Source organism: Oncorhynchus nerka, linkage group LG2 (genome assembly GCF_034236695.1).
Source record: "Oncorhynchus nerka isolate Pitt River linkage group LG2, Oner_Uvic_2.0, whole genome shotgun sequence".
Classification (NCBI taxonomy): Eukaryota; Metazoa; Chordata; class Actinopteri; order Salmoniformes; family Salmonidae; genus Oncorhynchus; species Oncorhynchus nerka.
The window spans coordinates 44,769,392-44,785,190 of record NC_088397.1 but is presented as its reverse complement, the minus strand read 5'-3'; the positions used below and the strand labels follow the sequence as shown (position 1 = coordinate 44,785,190).

At 42.5% G+C, this 15,799-nt stretch overlaps 1 protein-coding gene across 4 annotated transcripts; it reads left to right on the top strand.

Annotated features, from left to right (window-relative positions):
• The first annotated feature begins 171 nt into the window (after positions 1-171).
• Positions 172-14,857, top strand: smpd2b (sphingomyelin phosphodiesterase 2b). 4 transcript variants are annotated; one of them, XM_029670894.2, is made up of 12 exons: positions 172-428; positions 1,366-1,503; positions 1,732-1,880; positions 1,981-2,077; positions 7,638-7,714; positions 8,501-8,594; positions 8,706-8,795; positions 10,682-10,764; positions 10,855-10,987; positions 11,142-11,246; positions 11,418-11,592; positions 12,629-14,857. In XM_029670894.2, the coding sequence occupies exons 3-12, from the start codon at positions 1,831-1,833 to the stop codon at positions 13,051-13,053; spliced, it is 1,329 nt and encodes a 442-aa protein (XP_029526754.1). In that variant the 5' UTR covers positions 172-428; positions 1,366-1,503; positions 1,732-1,830; the 3' UTR covers positions 13,054-14,857. The 4 variants fall into 4 exon arrangements, with proteins under 4 accessions (XP_029526754.1, XP_029526747.1, XP_029526763.1 ...); XM_029670887.2 differs by having other exon boundaries at positions 1,729-1,880; XM_029670903.2 differs by lacking the exon at positions 1,366-1,503 and having other exon boundaries at positions 1,729-1,880.
• The last annotated feature ends 942 nt before the right edge of the window (positions 14,858-15,799 follow it).

Sequence of the window (15,799 nt, the reverse complement as noted above, 5' to 3'; positions counted from 1 at the left end):
ATATTAATGACACGAGGCTAGTCGCGTAGCATCTCTCTCTCTCAATTGAATACTGGTGGTTGACGTCAACAGCCCTCATCGAATATTCCACCCAAAATTACAAGATTGAGATGTATCCACCAATCAAAAGAAAGGATAGGCGGTCGTCTAGACAGCCCACAGTGCCGCCTTGTGGACGACTCCCATTGTTAGGGCGGAGAGACATGCATCTTGTGAGAATATTCATCATCTTTGGTCAAGCACAGCAGCGATGGGAAAACTGCCTTGGCTGGAAACAATCTATTTGTCAGTGAATAATACAAAACCCAAAGTAAGGTATTATGACGAACAGGGTTGAAAAAGTATCACCCTGTTTTCTTGACCTGTCAGCACGCGACATGTGACCAATTGCAGCCACACGGAACTTGCTAGTAAGCCTGCTTGTAAAGGTTGGTAAATTCATTGAAACCATTGGCTATCTAGCTAAAATAAATGGCTAGCTTGATAACGTTGGATCATTGTTAAAGTTAACTCGCACCAAGTTGTCACCCATCTTCTCCATTTATGTAACTAATGTTAGCTAGCTAGAGTCTATAAACAGTTAACAGTAAAGGGTCTGTTTCTGTGTCATGAAAGTCAAAGCCTGCTAGCTACATAAAGCACAACATAAAGCAAAACAGGCTTTAGCTAGCTAGCTAAAGCCTAGCTAATGTTGTGTTAGCTAGCCATGTTGATGGTGCACTAACTTCGATAGATTGTCTCTGGTTGTCATTGCAAACGAGCTGTAGTGGTGGTCAATTAGCCTGCTACGGGTAGTAATCGGGTCTCGAGACAGTCCTACTCCTCCCGGTATAACGATGTCTCTCGAGCTCTCTGGCGCCTAGCTAAGAATGTAACTCCTATTGTAAAACGTCTTATATTGTAAGGCGCCTAGGGAAGGCAGTTGGCTGTGTCTAACTTTAGGATCATCAACGTATGTTGCCTGCAAGGTTATCTGTTTTGAATGCATAGCTAACGTTAGCTAGTTACATTATTGCATGCGCAAATTGACAAATCAGGTACTTTGTGTGTTTGGTAACACATTTTTTATATATTTTTTTATTAACATTGGTTTCAATTCACTTAGGCCAATCATCACATATTAAAACATACATAAATTATGGGTATATACAACCAGTTTTGGATTCACCTGTTGTTTGTATGGCCTACCTATTAAACAAATTAAATACCTCCTTTAGGAATCTGTTTTTCTTTTTTTGACTATGGTAATGAGTATTGACACTGGGTTAAACTTAGGCCCACCCTTTGTATTCAGTGGAAGGCCTCTCATTCTAACGTAACCCTCACGGTCTTTTCACCGGCTGTCATTCCTCTGTCCTGTGTCAGTGTGTCTCCTATGTCAGCAGTGTGTTGGCTTAGGGTAGGTCAGTCTGCTATGCCCCCCTGCAAGAGAGGAGACCGACAGTGAGTGTGGTGGCCCGCTGCGTTGTTGGACTGTGTGGGTTAATGATTGAGTGCTGCCAGGTATATTTATATAGCTGTTTTATTGAACTTCCAAGTAATGTTCTCTCCTCTCTCACATAGGATTGTGAGCATACAATAAAAGTTGCTTAGGCAGGCTATAGACACTTATCGAGCATTCAGCCTCAAAGTTGATTCGCTCTGCTCTGTCAATGTTTTGTCTTGTTGGAGTTCCAGTCATAGACCTCACTGCTGATTCTAACCAGGGATGTGGCTTCATCCACACAGCAGGGACTAACCTCAGCTGCCACACAGGGACTAGCCTAACCACACAGGCAGGCATTGACCACCGTTGAAGTCTGCCATCACTGTTCATTTATTCCTATAACCATGGCTGACAGCAACACCATCAGGCTCCGAGTCTTCTCCCTCAACTGCTGGTGAGTGCTGTTTTTAGTGTATGCAGACTAAGCACATATTTTTTTGCACCGCACACATACTAGGGCTATAATGTTGTCTGTCTGTCCTTCCTGTTCTCAGGGGTATCCGTTACCTCAGCAAGCACTGTCGGGAGCGCTACGCCATGATCGGAGAGCTTTTGAGCAGAGAGGAGCACGATATTGTCCTGCTGCAAGAGGTTGGTGCACACTGGTCTGTTCTGCTCATATTTTGGTGAAGGAGGTCCACTGTGTTACACTCCATTCCACCACTCTCACAGCTGTCTCAGCTGTCTGGGCATTTTGCCAAAGCTGTGGAATTTTTCCACCCTTACATTCCTATATATATATATATATATATATATACACATATACTGCTCAAAAAAATAAAGGGAACACTAAAATAACATATCCTAGATCTGAATGAATGAAATATTATTATTAAAGACTTTTTTCTTTACATAGTTGAATGTGCTGACAACAAAATCACACAAATTATCAATGGAAATCAAATTTATCAACCCATGGAGGTCTGGATTTGGAGTCACACTCAACATTAAAGTGGAAAACCACACTACAGGCTGATCCAACTTTGATGTAATGTTCTTAAAACAAGTCCAAATGAGGCTCAGTAGTGTGTGTGGCCTCTACGTGCCTGTATGACCTCCCTACAACACCTGGGCATGCTCCTGATGAGGTGGCGGATGGTCTCCTGAGGGATCTCCTTCCAGACCTGGACTAAAGCATCCGCCAACTCCTGGACAGTCTGTGGTGCAACGTGGCGTTGGTGGATGGAGCGAGACATGTCCCAGATTTGCTCAATTGGATTCAGGTCTGGGGAACGGGCGGGCCAGTCCATAGCATCAATGCCTTCCTCTTGCAGGAACTGCTGACACACTCCAGCCACATGAGGTCTAGCATTGTCTTGCATTAGGAGGAACCCAGAGCCAACCGCACCAGCATATGGTCTCACAAGGGGTCTGATGATCTCATCTCGGTACCTAATGGCAGTCAGGCTACCTCTGGCGTGCACATGGAGGGCTGTGCGGCCCCCCAAAGAAATGCCACCCCACACCATGACTGACCCACCGCCAAACCGGTCATGCTGGAGGATGTTGCAGGCAGCAGAACGTTCTCCACGGCGTCTCCAGACTCTGTCACGTCTGTCACATGTGCTCAGTGTGAACCTGCTTTCATCTGTGAAGAGCACAGGGCGCCAGTGGCGAATTTGCCAATCTTGGTGTTCTCTGGCAAATGCCAAACATCCTGCACGGTGTTGGGCTGTAAGCACAACCCCCACCTGTGGACGCCGGGCCCTCATACCACCCTCATGGAGTCTGTTTCTGACCGTTTGAGCAGACCCATGCACATTTGTGGCCTGCTGGAGGTCATTTCGCAGGGCTCTGGCAGTGCTCCGCCTGCTCCTCCTTGCACAAAGGCGGAGGTAGCGGTACTGCTGCTGGGTTGTTGCATTCCTACGGCCTCCTCCACGTATCCTGATGTACTGGCCTGTCTCCTGGTAGCACCTCCATGCTCTGGACACTACGCTGACAGACACAGCAAACCTTCTTGCCACAGCTCGCATTGATGTGTCATCCTGGATGAGCTGCACTACCTGAGCCACTTGTGTGGGTTGTAGACTCCATTTCATGCTACCACTAGAGTGAAAGCACCGCCAGCATTCAAAAGTGACCAAAACATCAGCCAGGAAGCATAGGAACTGAGAAGTGGTCTGTGGTCACCACCTGAAGAACCACTCCTTTATTGGGGGTGTCTTGCTAATTGCCTATAATTTCCACCTGTTGGCTATTCCATTTGCACAACAGCATGTGAAATTTATTGTCAATCAGTGTTGCTTCCTAAGTGGACAGTTTGATTTCACAGAAGTGTGATTGACTTGGAGTTACATTGTGTTGTTTAAGTGTTCCCTTTATTTTTTTGAGCAGTGTTTATATTTTATATTTATATATATATATATATATATATATATATGTGTGTGTGTGTGTGTGTGTGTTAGTTGAAGTCGGAAGTTTACATACACCTTAGCCAAATATATTTAAATTACATTTTTCAAAATTCCTGACATTTAATCCTAGTTTAAAATCCCTGTTTTAGGTCAGTTAGATCACCACTTTATTTTAAGAATGTGAAACATCAGAATAATAGTAGAGAGAATAATTTATTTCAGCTTTTCTTTCATCACATTCCCAGTGGGTCAGAAGTTTACATACACTCAATTAGTATTTGGTTGCATTGCCTTTAAATTGTTTATCTTGGGTCAAACGTTTTGGGTAGCCTTCCACAAGCTTCCCACAACAAGTTGGGTGAATTTGGGCCATTCCTCCTGACAGAGCTGGTGAAACTGAGTCAGGTTTGTAGGCCTCCTTGCTCACACACGCTTTTTTAGTTCTGCCCACACATTTTCTATAGGATTCAGGTCAGGGCTTTGTGATGGCAACTCCAATACCTTGACTTTGTTTTCCTTAATCCATTTTGCCACCACTTTGGAAGTATGCTTGGGGTCATTGTCCATTTGGAAGACCCATTTGCGACCAAGTTTTAACTTCCTGACTGATGTCTTGAGATTTTCCTTCAATATATCCACATACATTTCCTTCTCATGATGCCATGTATTTTGTGAAGTGCACCAGTCCCTCCTGCAGCAAAGCACCCCCACAACATGATGCTGCCACCCCCACAACATGATGCTGCCACCCCGTGCTTCACGGTTGAGATGGCGTTCTTTGGCTTGCAAGCGTTCCCCTTTTTCCTCCAAACATAACGTTGGTCATTATGGACAAAGAGTTCTATTTTTGTTTCATCAGACCATAGGACCTTTCTCCAAAAAGTACGATCTTTGTCCCCATGTGCAGTTGCAAACCGTAGTCTGGCTTTTTTATGGTGCTTTTGGGGCAGTGGCTTCTTCCTTGCTGAGCGGCCTTTCAGGTTATGTCGATATAGGACTTGTTTTACTGTGGATATAGATACTTTTGTACCTGTTTCCTCCAGCATCTTCACAAAGTCCTTTGCTGTTGTTCTGGGATTGATTTTCGCTTTTCGCACCAAAGTACGTCCATCTCTAGGAGACAGAACGTGTCTCCTTCCTGAGCGATATGGCGGCTGCGTGGTCCCATGGTGTTTATACTTGCGTACTATTGTTTGTACAGATGAACGTGGCACCTTCAGGCATTTGGAAATTGCTCCCAGGGGTGGACCAGACTTGTGGAGGTCTACAATTTTCTTTCTGATTTCTTTTGACTTTCCCATGATGTCAAGCAAAGAGGCACTGTATTTGAAGGTAGGCCTTGAAATACATCCACAGGTACACAGATTGTACGTTTTTTTTGGAGAAATGTCCTCTGGTCTGAGGAAATAACTGTTTGGCCATAATGACCATCGTTATGTTTGGAGGAAAAAGGGGGACGCTTTCAATCCGAAGAACACCATCTCAACAGTGAAGCACGAGGGTTTCAGCATCATGTTGTGGGTGTGCTTTGCTGCAGGAGGGACTGGTGCACTTCACAAAATACATGGCATCATGAGGCATGAAAATTAAGTGGATATATTGAAGCAACATCTCAAGACATCAGTCAGGAAGTTATAGCTTTGTCGCAAATGGGTCTTCCAAATGGACAATGACCTCAAGCATACTTCCAAAGTTGTGGCAAAATGGCTTAAGGACAACAAAGTCAAAGTATTGGAGTGGCCATCACAAAGCCCTGACCTCAATCCTATAGAAAATATGTGGGCAGAACTGAAAAAGTGTGTGTGAGCAAGGAGGCCCACAAACCTGACTCAGTTACACCAGCTCTGTCAGGAGGAATGGGCCAACATTCACCCAACTTATTGTGGGAAGCTTGTGGAAGGCTGACCCAAGTTAAACAATTTTAAAGGCAATGCTACCAAATACTAATTGAGTGACTGTACTCTTCAAGTACAGCATGTAAACCGCTTACCCATTGGGAATATGATGAAAGAAATAAAAGCTGAAATAGAATGATTTATCTACTTTTATTCTGACATTTCACATACTTAAAGTAAAGTGGTCATCCTAACTGACCTAAGACAGGGAATTTTTTACAAGGATTTAAATGTCAGAAATTATGAAACATTTAAACTCAGTTTATTTGGCTAAGGTATTTGTAAACGTCTGAGTTAAACTGTGTATATATACGCCACAAAGTTATCCCTATCTATTGAACAAGCTTTTCAACACTTGTCTTGATGCAATTAATTAGCATGGTGTGAAGCCTTCGCTAACTGAGCACTTGTTATTCAATATCTTCAAGTACAGTGCCTTCAGAAAGTGTTCAGTCACCTTGACGTTTTCCATATTTAGTTGTGTTTCAGCTTGCATTTAAAAATGAGTACATTTAGATTTAGTTTGTCACTGGCCTACACAATACCCCATAATGTGAGTGGAATTGTTTTTCCAAATTCATTAAAAATTAAAAGCGGATGTTTCTTGAGTCATTAAGTATTCAACCACTTTGTTATGGCAAGCCTAAATAAGTTCAGGAGTAACCATTTGCTTAACAATACTAGTGTTTAACATCTCTGTACTCCACACATGCAATTATCCGTAAGGTCCCGGAGTCAAGAAGTGATTTTCAACCACAAAGACCAGGGAGGTTTTCCAATGCCTCGCAAAGAAGGGCACCTATTGGTAGATTGGTGTCAAATAAAAAGCGGACATTGAATGTCCCTTTGAGCATGGTAAAGTTATTAATAACACTTTGGATGGTGTATCAATACACCCAGTCACTACAAACATACAGGCTACCTTCCTAATGCAGTTGCTGGAGAGGAAGGAAACCGCTCAGGGATTTCACCACGAGGCCAACAGTTAGAGTTTAATGGCTGTGATAGGAGAAAACTGAGGATGGATCAGCAACATTGTAAATACTCCACAATACCAACCTAATTGACAGTGAAAAGGATGCCTGTACAGAATAAATCCAAATATTCCAAAATATGCATCCTGTTTGCAACAAGGCACTAAAGTAATACTGCAAAAAATGTGGCAAAGTAATTTGTCCTGAATACATGGTGTTATGTTTGGGGCAAATATAACACATTACTGAGTACCACTCTCCATATTTATAAGCATAGTGGGGGCAGCATTATATTATGAGTATGCTTGTCATCATTAAGGACTGGGGAGTTTTTCAGGATAAAAAAGAAACGTAATAGAGCTAAGCACAGGAAAATACTAGATGAACACATGGTTCAGTCTACTTTCCACCAGACACTGGGAGATAAATTCTCCTTTCAGCAAGACAGTAACCTAAAACACATGGTCAAATCTGCACTAAAGTTGCTTACCAAATAGACCGTGAATGTGGCTGAGTTACAGTTGTAACTTAATTCTGCTTGAAAATCTATGTCAAGACATAAAAATGGGTGTCTAGCAATGATCAACAACCAATTTGACAGAGCTTGAAGAGTAATGGGCAAGTATTGTAAATTCCAGGTGTGGGAAGCTCTTAGATGCTTACCCAGAAAGACTCACAGCTGTAATCACTGCCAAATGTGATTCTAACATGTATTCACTAAGGGGTGTGAATGAGATTTAATTTTCAATAAACATTTCTAAAAACACTTTCACTTTATCATTATGGGGTATTATGAGAATAAAAAGCTATTTAATTAAGGTTTTATTCAGGCTGTAACACAACAAAATGTGGAGTAAATCAAAGGGTATGAATACTTTCTGAAGGCGCTGTGTGTTCTCAATGTTCCCCTGGGTTTATTCTTCAGGTCTGGAGTGAAAAAGACTTCCTCTGCTTGAAAAGGAAACTTTCCTCTACCCATCCACACTCTCATTACTTCAAAAGGTACAATTAGAAATCTGGTTCAATCTGTTGGTGTTGCTGGCCCTATAGGACCTCCATGTAGTTAGTTTTCCTAGTAATCCCTTCATCAACTCTCAGAACATATGTGGAAAATATTTTAAATCTGACTCCCACGTTTTCACTCAGTTTCTCAATCAAACCTTTAAGGACTTCATTTAATGGGAACACAGCAAACACACAGTGATCCCTGTGCTCTGTATTGTACACTGCGTTTTCATGTCAACCACACTGTTAATTTGGTAGAATTATTTTTCCAGAGAATGACCTCAAAGCAGGAAGATTAGCTAGCTATTGCACAATGGAATTTCTCCAAGTTAAGCTTAATACTTGCTTGACCTCCCATACCAAGGCACAGGGTTGAGATTAGTTCAAAAGCCTTGCTTTTCTAATCCTCTCAGTAATTCACTAAAAGAGTGGAGGAGATATTTAAGTCTGCAGATTTGAGTGAGTTGGTTCTTACATTTTTAGTCAGAGGTCGCATACACTTTTCAGCGTATATACTTTATCTGGACTGGTGTAGTTTGCAGTCTTATCATGTCTAACAGTATGCAGCTTTTAGACACAAGAGAAACAGGACTAAACACTTTACTTGAACAGTAGGACTTCAAAACCCATGCATAACACATTCATAAGCAGCGCATAGGTATGAATGTGTTATAAAGTCCTTCTGTATGTAGCCTACCCTTAAAGTGAAGTGTGACCAAACACACTCTAGTAACATGTGGTAGCCTACACATGTATCTTAATGTTGTGTTTGTGTGTCCACAGTGGAGTCATAGGCAGTGGAATGGCCACGTTCTCCAGACATAGAATCCATGACGCATTTCTCTACCGCTATTCATTAAACGGCTACCCATACATGGTAAGTCATCTAGTCCTCAGACATTTGTGTGTACAGTATGATGAGTTTGTCTTTGGTAGGTAGTCAGGCATTCTCTTCAGTCCTCACTACGTATCCTGTCCTCTGTTCCAGGCCCACCATGGAGACTGGTTTGGAGGCAAGGCTGTGGGGATGGTCATATTAAACATAGGCAGACTGGCAGCACACGTCTTCGTCACACATGTAAGTGTTTCTATCCAGACTTCTCATCCACACTTGGGAATAAGACGATGGTGCCCTGGTCCAAGGGCAGTTTAGTTAATTTCTCCATAATGGTTTAAAGGGAAATCTGTAGTTGCTACATACATTTTTTTTAAAGAAAATGACTGTGCATTTGGAAAGTATTCAGACCCTTTGACGTTTTCCACATTTTATTACATTACGGCCTTATTCTAAAAATGGATTAAATACATTTTCCCTCCTCAATCTATACACCATAATGACAAAATGGATTAAAAAACAGAAATACCTTATTTACATAAGTATTCATACCCTATGCTATGATACTTGAAATTGAGCTGAGGTGCATCCTGTTACCATTGATCATCCTTGATGTATCTACAACATGATTGGAGTCCACCTGTGGTAAATTCAATTGATTGGGCATGTTTTGGAAAGAAACACAGCTGTCTATAGAAAGTCCTGCAGTTGACAGTGCATGTCAGAGCAAAAAACAAGCCTGAGGCACGATTGAGGCACGATTGTGTCGAGGCACAGATCTGGTGACAGGTACCAAAAAAATGTCTGCAGCATTGAAGGTCCCCAAGAACACAGTGGCCTCCATCATTCTTAAATGGAAGGAGTTTGGAACCACGAAGATCTTTCCTAGAGCTGGCTGCCCAGCCAAACTGAGCAATCGGGGGAGAAAGGACTTGGTCAGGGAGGTGACCAAGAACCCGATGGTCACTCTAACAGATCTCCAGAGTTCCTCTGGAGATGGTTGTCCTTGTCCTGAAGCTACTCCTCAGTAAAAGGCACATGACAGCCCTCTTGGAGTTTGCCAAAAGTCACCTAAAGGACTCGGACCATGAGAAACAAGATTCTCTGGTCTAATGAAACCAAGATTGAACTATTTGGCGTCACGTCTAGAGAGAACCTGGCACAATCCCTATGGGGAAGCATGGTGGTGGCAGCATCATGCTGTGGGGATGTTGTTGGGACACTAGTCATGTTCGAGGGAAAGATGAATGGAGCAAAGTGCAGAGAGATCCTTGATGAAAACCTGCTCAGGATCTCAGACATGGGAGAAGGGTCACCTTCCAACAGAACAACGACTCTAAGCGCACAGCCAAGACAAAGCAGGAGTGACTTCGGGACAAGTCTCTGAATGTCCTTGAGTGGCCCAGTCAGAGTCCAGACTAGAACCCGATCAAACATCTCTGGAGAGACCTGAAAATAGCTGTGCAGCAACGCTCCCCATCCAACCTGACAGAGTTTGAGTCGATCTGCAGAGAAAAATGGGAGAAACTCCCTAAATATACTTGTGCCAAGCGCTTAGCGTCATACCCAAGAAGACTCAATTCTGTAATCGCTGCCAGTGGTTCTTCAACAAAGTACTGAGTAAAGGGTCTGAATACTTATGTAAATGTGATAAACTAGCAAACATTTAAAAAATAACGTTTTTGCTTTATTATGGGGTGTTGTGTGTAGATTGATGAGGGGGGGTAAACAATATAATCAACTTTAGAATAAGGTAATGTAACAAAATGTCAAGGGGTCTGAATACTTTCCAAATATACTTTACATGACTCATGAGCTTAGTTCAACTGTAGTACCCTATCAGAACCCAAAATATATATGCTTTTTCAAATCAAATTTATTGGTCACATACACATGGTTAGCACTGTCAATGAATTTGAGAGTGCTTACATTTCTCCAAACCCATCCCTCAGCAGTGGTGGGGAGTCCGCTTAGTTGTTTGATCTGCGGAGTGCCCTTTTAAGGTTAGGATTTTGGGGAGTTTGCTGATCCTGGATCTGTGCCTAGGGGTAACTTCTACCTGAAGCAGACATGCATATGAGATGTATCTATCGCTAATGTGGTGTCCTCTTCCTGTGTGTGTTGTCCAGCTGCATGCAGAATACTGCAGGGAGAAAGACTCCTACTTACCTCATAGAGTGGTACAGGCCTGGGAGCTGCAGCAGTTTATTCGGTAAGGAGGCTAACACTCAATGCACACTGCCTCTTGCCATCTTAATTTCGGTGCCATTTTAATGGGTGTTATTCTGATCTATTCTGTTAGTCATACCTCCAGTGGAGCAGACCTGGTGATTTTGGCCGGAGATCTGAACCTGCATCCCCAGGACCTTGGCAACCGGTTGCTACGGACATACACTGGCCTCCGGGACAGTTACACAGAGACTGCTAAGTTTGATGTATGATGATCAGTCCAGTGTCATTCTTTTTTTCATTTGAAATCGAACTGAAATATCTTGCAGAGGAGAGATTGATTGTTTTATTAGTTGCGGACATGCCTCGAATGCTTTATTAAAATGAACTGAAAAGCTTTTAATCATCTTTTCTCCGTAGGGCTGTGAGGACGGCATCACTCTTATAGCAGATAACCCTTTCATCAATCCCAAAGAGCTCTGCCCCTTCGAGAAGGGCATCAGAATAGATTACATCCTCTACAAGGTGACAGTGGGAAGGATTGTTGGATATCTGGCTTTTGTTGTAGTTTCTAACAGTCTACCAATATGTACTGGATGTTAAATGTGCCTACTTATTATAAAATATACATCGAAGAGACATTGATCATTGTATTGATGGTACATCTTGTACACTAAAATGTGTTGTCATTCCTAGGGGTCAGGAAGAGTGTCCATCCAGTGTGAGTCTCTGTCAACCACCAAGGGTTCTGTCCCTGACCATCCCTTCCCTTACTCTGACCACGAGGCCCTTAGCGCAGACCTGCAGCTGCAGACTCTGACCCAACAGGCAGGAGGAGATGAGACCAGAGGTGAGCAGGACTGTGCTGCAGGTAAGCCTAGATGTGGTTCACAATGATTTGAAGTGTAACGCTTTGTTAAAGGAATTACTTTCCAATATGTTCATTAACCAATTAAATTATAACAAAGCAAAACACTTTGTCCGTTTCTAAGAATTTGTAAGGTTCTTATTTGCATAAAATAATGTTGGTTGGATCTAGTCACCGTTCCTGTCAACCTGGGGTGTATACCGGCCTGTTATAGAGCCTCAATGTCAGGGGACAGGACTTTATTTTACGGGACCACGGCCCGCCCGTGCACGGTTCTCGGCTTGTTACCTTCAGATGACCGGGGCAGATATTTAGATCCGGCTTCGAAGGACCAAATGTTAGATTAATTTAGTTCATATGTGTTAATTAATCAATTAAATTAAAACTCTCTGTCCATTCCTAAGAATTTGTAAGGTTCTTATTTGCCTAAAAATAGACAGAGACCAGCCATCAAAATGAATCAATAGCGTTTATTCTCGAGAGCTCTACCCATCATTTCATGTACATTGGTTTATATACCTCTCATTTCGTCATAAATGTCCCTCCGCCTCTAAGACAATGACAAAGCTGCTTTTCAATTCCATTCCAACACATACATATTGCTTAACATATGCTACCACATGTTACACAATCTACTGCAAGCCCAACGGTTTCTCCCCTCCCTGGTTGGGGACCAGACATCCTTCCTGTTGTTAGTTTCACTGTGATCACAAGTTGTCTGTTACCCCTTCCTCTTGGCCTATGTACAAACATTCTTCATCAGACAGCATATAAATCTGTACGTTATAACTCTACGCCAAATGTATACATTATTTAGTCATTATTGATAGAAATCCTTCAACATATTGGCTTTGTCGGCAGGATGAGGGACATTTTAATTGAATTGATTAATGAATACATGTGAACTAAATTAATCTAACACTCTTACAGGTTTTTAATATTGTTATTATGACTCTTAAAGCTGATGTATGCATTTTGTCAGTAATCTTCCAAATGTGATGGCCTAGGATTTGACTTGCTTTTTCCCTTCTTCCCTCAGGTAAGCTGGCTGAGCTGGTGGACATTGTGACGGAGGCCCGTACTGAGGTGAAGGTGGGCCTGTACTGTGCTGAGAGGATGCGCTACACGGCAGCTCGTACCGGGGTGATGGGCATGGCCCTGCTGCTGTTGGAGCTGGCCATCGCTGCTGTTCCCTGGCTAGCCCTGAGAGCTGACCAGCCCTTCCCCCGGGCCTCCTTTTACCTATTGGGGGTGCTGTGCTTTGCCATCCTGATCACCACCTTCCTGCTCTACATCTTCTACTCCATGGAGGTGAAGGCTCTACAGGGGGCAGAGGACCAGATGAGGCTGGCTGTGGGGAGCCTCCAGGAAAGGCTGAGGGGATTCCCCCTTGCCCAGCCTCTGAACCGCCTCTGTAGGCCACTGGACGGACAGGACCCCTGCCCTCTGGAGCCAGAGGAATAGAGGCAGGAGGAGGGTGGGGGTATAAAATGAACTGTGAGGAACTGATCTTAAAGATGGAATCTGCTGTAGGGGAAATAATGCCCCATGGCTGTTTTTGTTGATGAAGCAGCGGTGGGGAGCGTCGAGGATTAAGATCAAATAAATGACAGTACATATGCAGCTGTTCTATCGCTTAGCGAATGATGTCCGATGGGGGAAAAGTGTTTGCAGTTACTTATTTGCTGTTGTAATATTGCAAACGGACGTGGCAGTTTCACCTTTAAGGATACCAGCTTTAAAGAGGTCCTGGGACTGTCTGCATCGACTGAATGTACTTTATGCTATTGAGGATTCACTGCAGTAGAAGCATGCAGCATAAGGTTTGACTTAATGACTTGAAACCAGAAGAAAAGGACATTTCTTGAAGTGGTTTTGCTCATGTGCTTAGCTGCTATGTTTTGTTTAGTTTTAACTTTGTCCATCTGTAAATTCCACTCGGCAATCTTTGGATTGCTTACTTACTCATCTTCATTCTCGAACAATGACAGCTTCTCGTGACAATTGGCCATGAGACAATCAGGTGATAAACACATTCTTAACGTACATCTTTCCTATAGTCCAGACTTGAGGATTGCATTGGCACTAGGAGGTTCCTCAGGTCTGGCTTGCATTCCACCACTCAGGGTCTTGGTGGGACCAATTCTTTCCTCTGTTTCATGACTTCCTTTTACAGTGTATAGCAGCTTAGAGCCTCTTTAGCACAACTCGGGGACGATGTATGACGTCTGCTTTTAGTTGGAGCCATGTTTTGTTCAGTTGTTGTGAATGTTACACTAAGTTCCAAATTGACCCCCCCCTAGCCCTTACACCCTAGGCACTCCTGGAGATCTGAAAGGCTTGGATAGGTGGATGCATTGCTGTCGTAGCTTTGTCTACTGATTGGATGGGTGGAACTATTACCATATTGCTTCCACCTATCCAAATCCTCTCAGATCAGCAGGAGTGTCTAAGGAGTAGTCTTAAGGATCCATTTGGAATTCAGCATCCGAGTGCCCTGCAGGACAAGAGCTCCTGTGACATGGCCAGTTTCAAATGGACTGTGGGGTGACAAAGCACAGTTCCCCCTCTTGAGCTGTACATTAGGCTTTTATTTCGTAGACGTGTTGGGAGGAGATGATCAGATCTCTTGAGTGGTGGCTGCACTGTCCCAAAGAGAGAGATTTGAACGCATTCGCTTGTCTTGTGTAGTGTTTTTAGAAACTGTTGATTTTAATCATAGTCATTTGCTCTAATGATTTTTATTTATGACATTAACAAATAATTTTGGTAACCAATCAAGGCACACTTGTAAAGAGTCATTTAGAGTTGAGAAGATCAAGTTGTTTGGGTACCTGCACTTGATTAGCAAGATAAAGCTTTTAATGTACCTACCTTGTAATTGAATGTACTGTAAAACGAAGGCCAGTGCAACCATTGCTGCATATGCAGAGATTGTCAATTTAAAAGCACAGAACTGTAACCCTGTCCTGCTTCTTTCAGGGGTTCAGTTTAGTGCAATTAATGATGGGAAAAGACTGAATCATTTGTTTTTTTTATATTACACATAGATACATTCAATTATCATCATAAATGTGGGTTAGTTAAATGTATCTCGTCACTCCTTTGAATCATCTTGGTTAAAATGGAACTCTAGCTAATATTGTGTAGTTACTAACAATCCATGGTAACATTTCAGGCAGTATTCAATCCACTTGATTATATGGATTGTTATTGACAATTTGAAGGACATGATTGTAAAGTACATAATAAACAGTCTATACTAATATTTGGATTTATGTGAACTGTGTTTGTTATAGTGTGATTACTTCTTAGGATCTGCAAATTAATGACTCCACTTTATTTAAAAAAAACATTGTCATTTTAGCAGATGCTCTTATCCAAAATGACTTACAGTAGTGAGTGCATACTTTTTCAGACTGAACCCCCTTTTGGGAATTGAGCCCACAACCCTGGTGTTGCAAGTGCCGTGCTCTGCCAACTGAGCCACACGGGAATCAACACTCAATGACGCTGCAGCTTTGGAAGAGCCTACAGTCTTTCAGACATTCTGTTCATATCATCTGCTAAGCTTAGTTAGTAACTTAATCGGTAGAGCATGGCGCTTGCAACACCAATGGTTGTGGGTTCGATTCCAGTCACAGTGCACCATTCACTTTGGAGTCTTGCGGTATAAAGATATCTCCATTTCGTTGTGGTTCTAATTGACCTTTTTTACCACCAGAGGGCAATGTTGCACATGTAGCAGATACTAACCACCTGAGGATAGCAATACAATTCTAATGGCAAACCAAACAAATAGACAGGCAAGATAAGGTGACCCATGTGATATACCTTTCAAAGATTAACCATGTGATGTCTCCCATCTGTGCTATAGTCTTTGCTGGAAATGCAAACACTTACACACAAAGATCTTCAACTTGAAGAGAAATAGATGTATTTTGAAATATGGACCTTTAGTACATTTACTTACCATATATAGGTATTGTTTCTTTGTTTACACTGGCATTTTGGTTTATTACAAGGTAATAATCATAGAGCCGACCACTGACTTTTGGAAACTACAAACCGTAAGTGTGCATAGATAGTATGATTGAAGGATAGAAGTGCTGTTACTTCAACACAAAAGTTCAACTCTGCTCTAATGAGTCATTTAACATGTCTGAACATCAACACCTAATTCCATTTTAGGGTTTCCTGAGAAGTGGGA

Bases quoted from the DNA above. Each gene is read 5' to 3' on its own strand.
- smpd2b (XM_029670903.2), top strand. From the start codon at position 1,831: ATGGCTGACAGCAACACCATCAGGCTCCGAGTCTTCTCCCTCAACTGC. The intron at 8,796-10,681 runs GTAAGTGTTTCT...TGTGTTGTCCAG, and splicing joins CACACGTCTTCGTCACACAT to CTGCATGCAGAATACTGCAG. The intron at 10,765-10,854 runs GTAAGGAGGCTA...CTATTCTGTTAG, and splicing joins GAGCTGCAGCAGTTTATTCG to TCATACCTCCAGTGGAGCAG.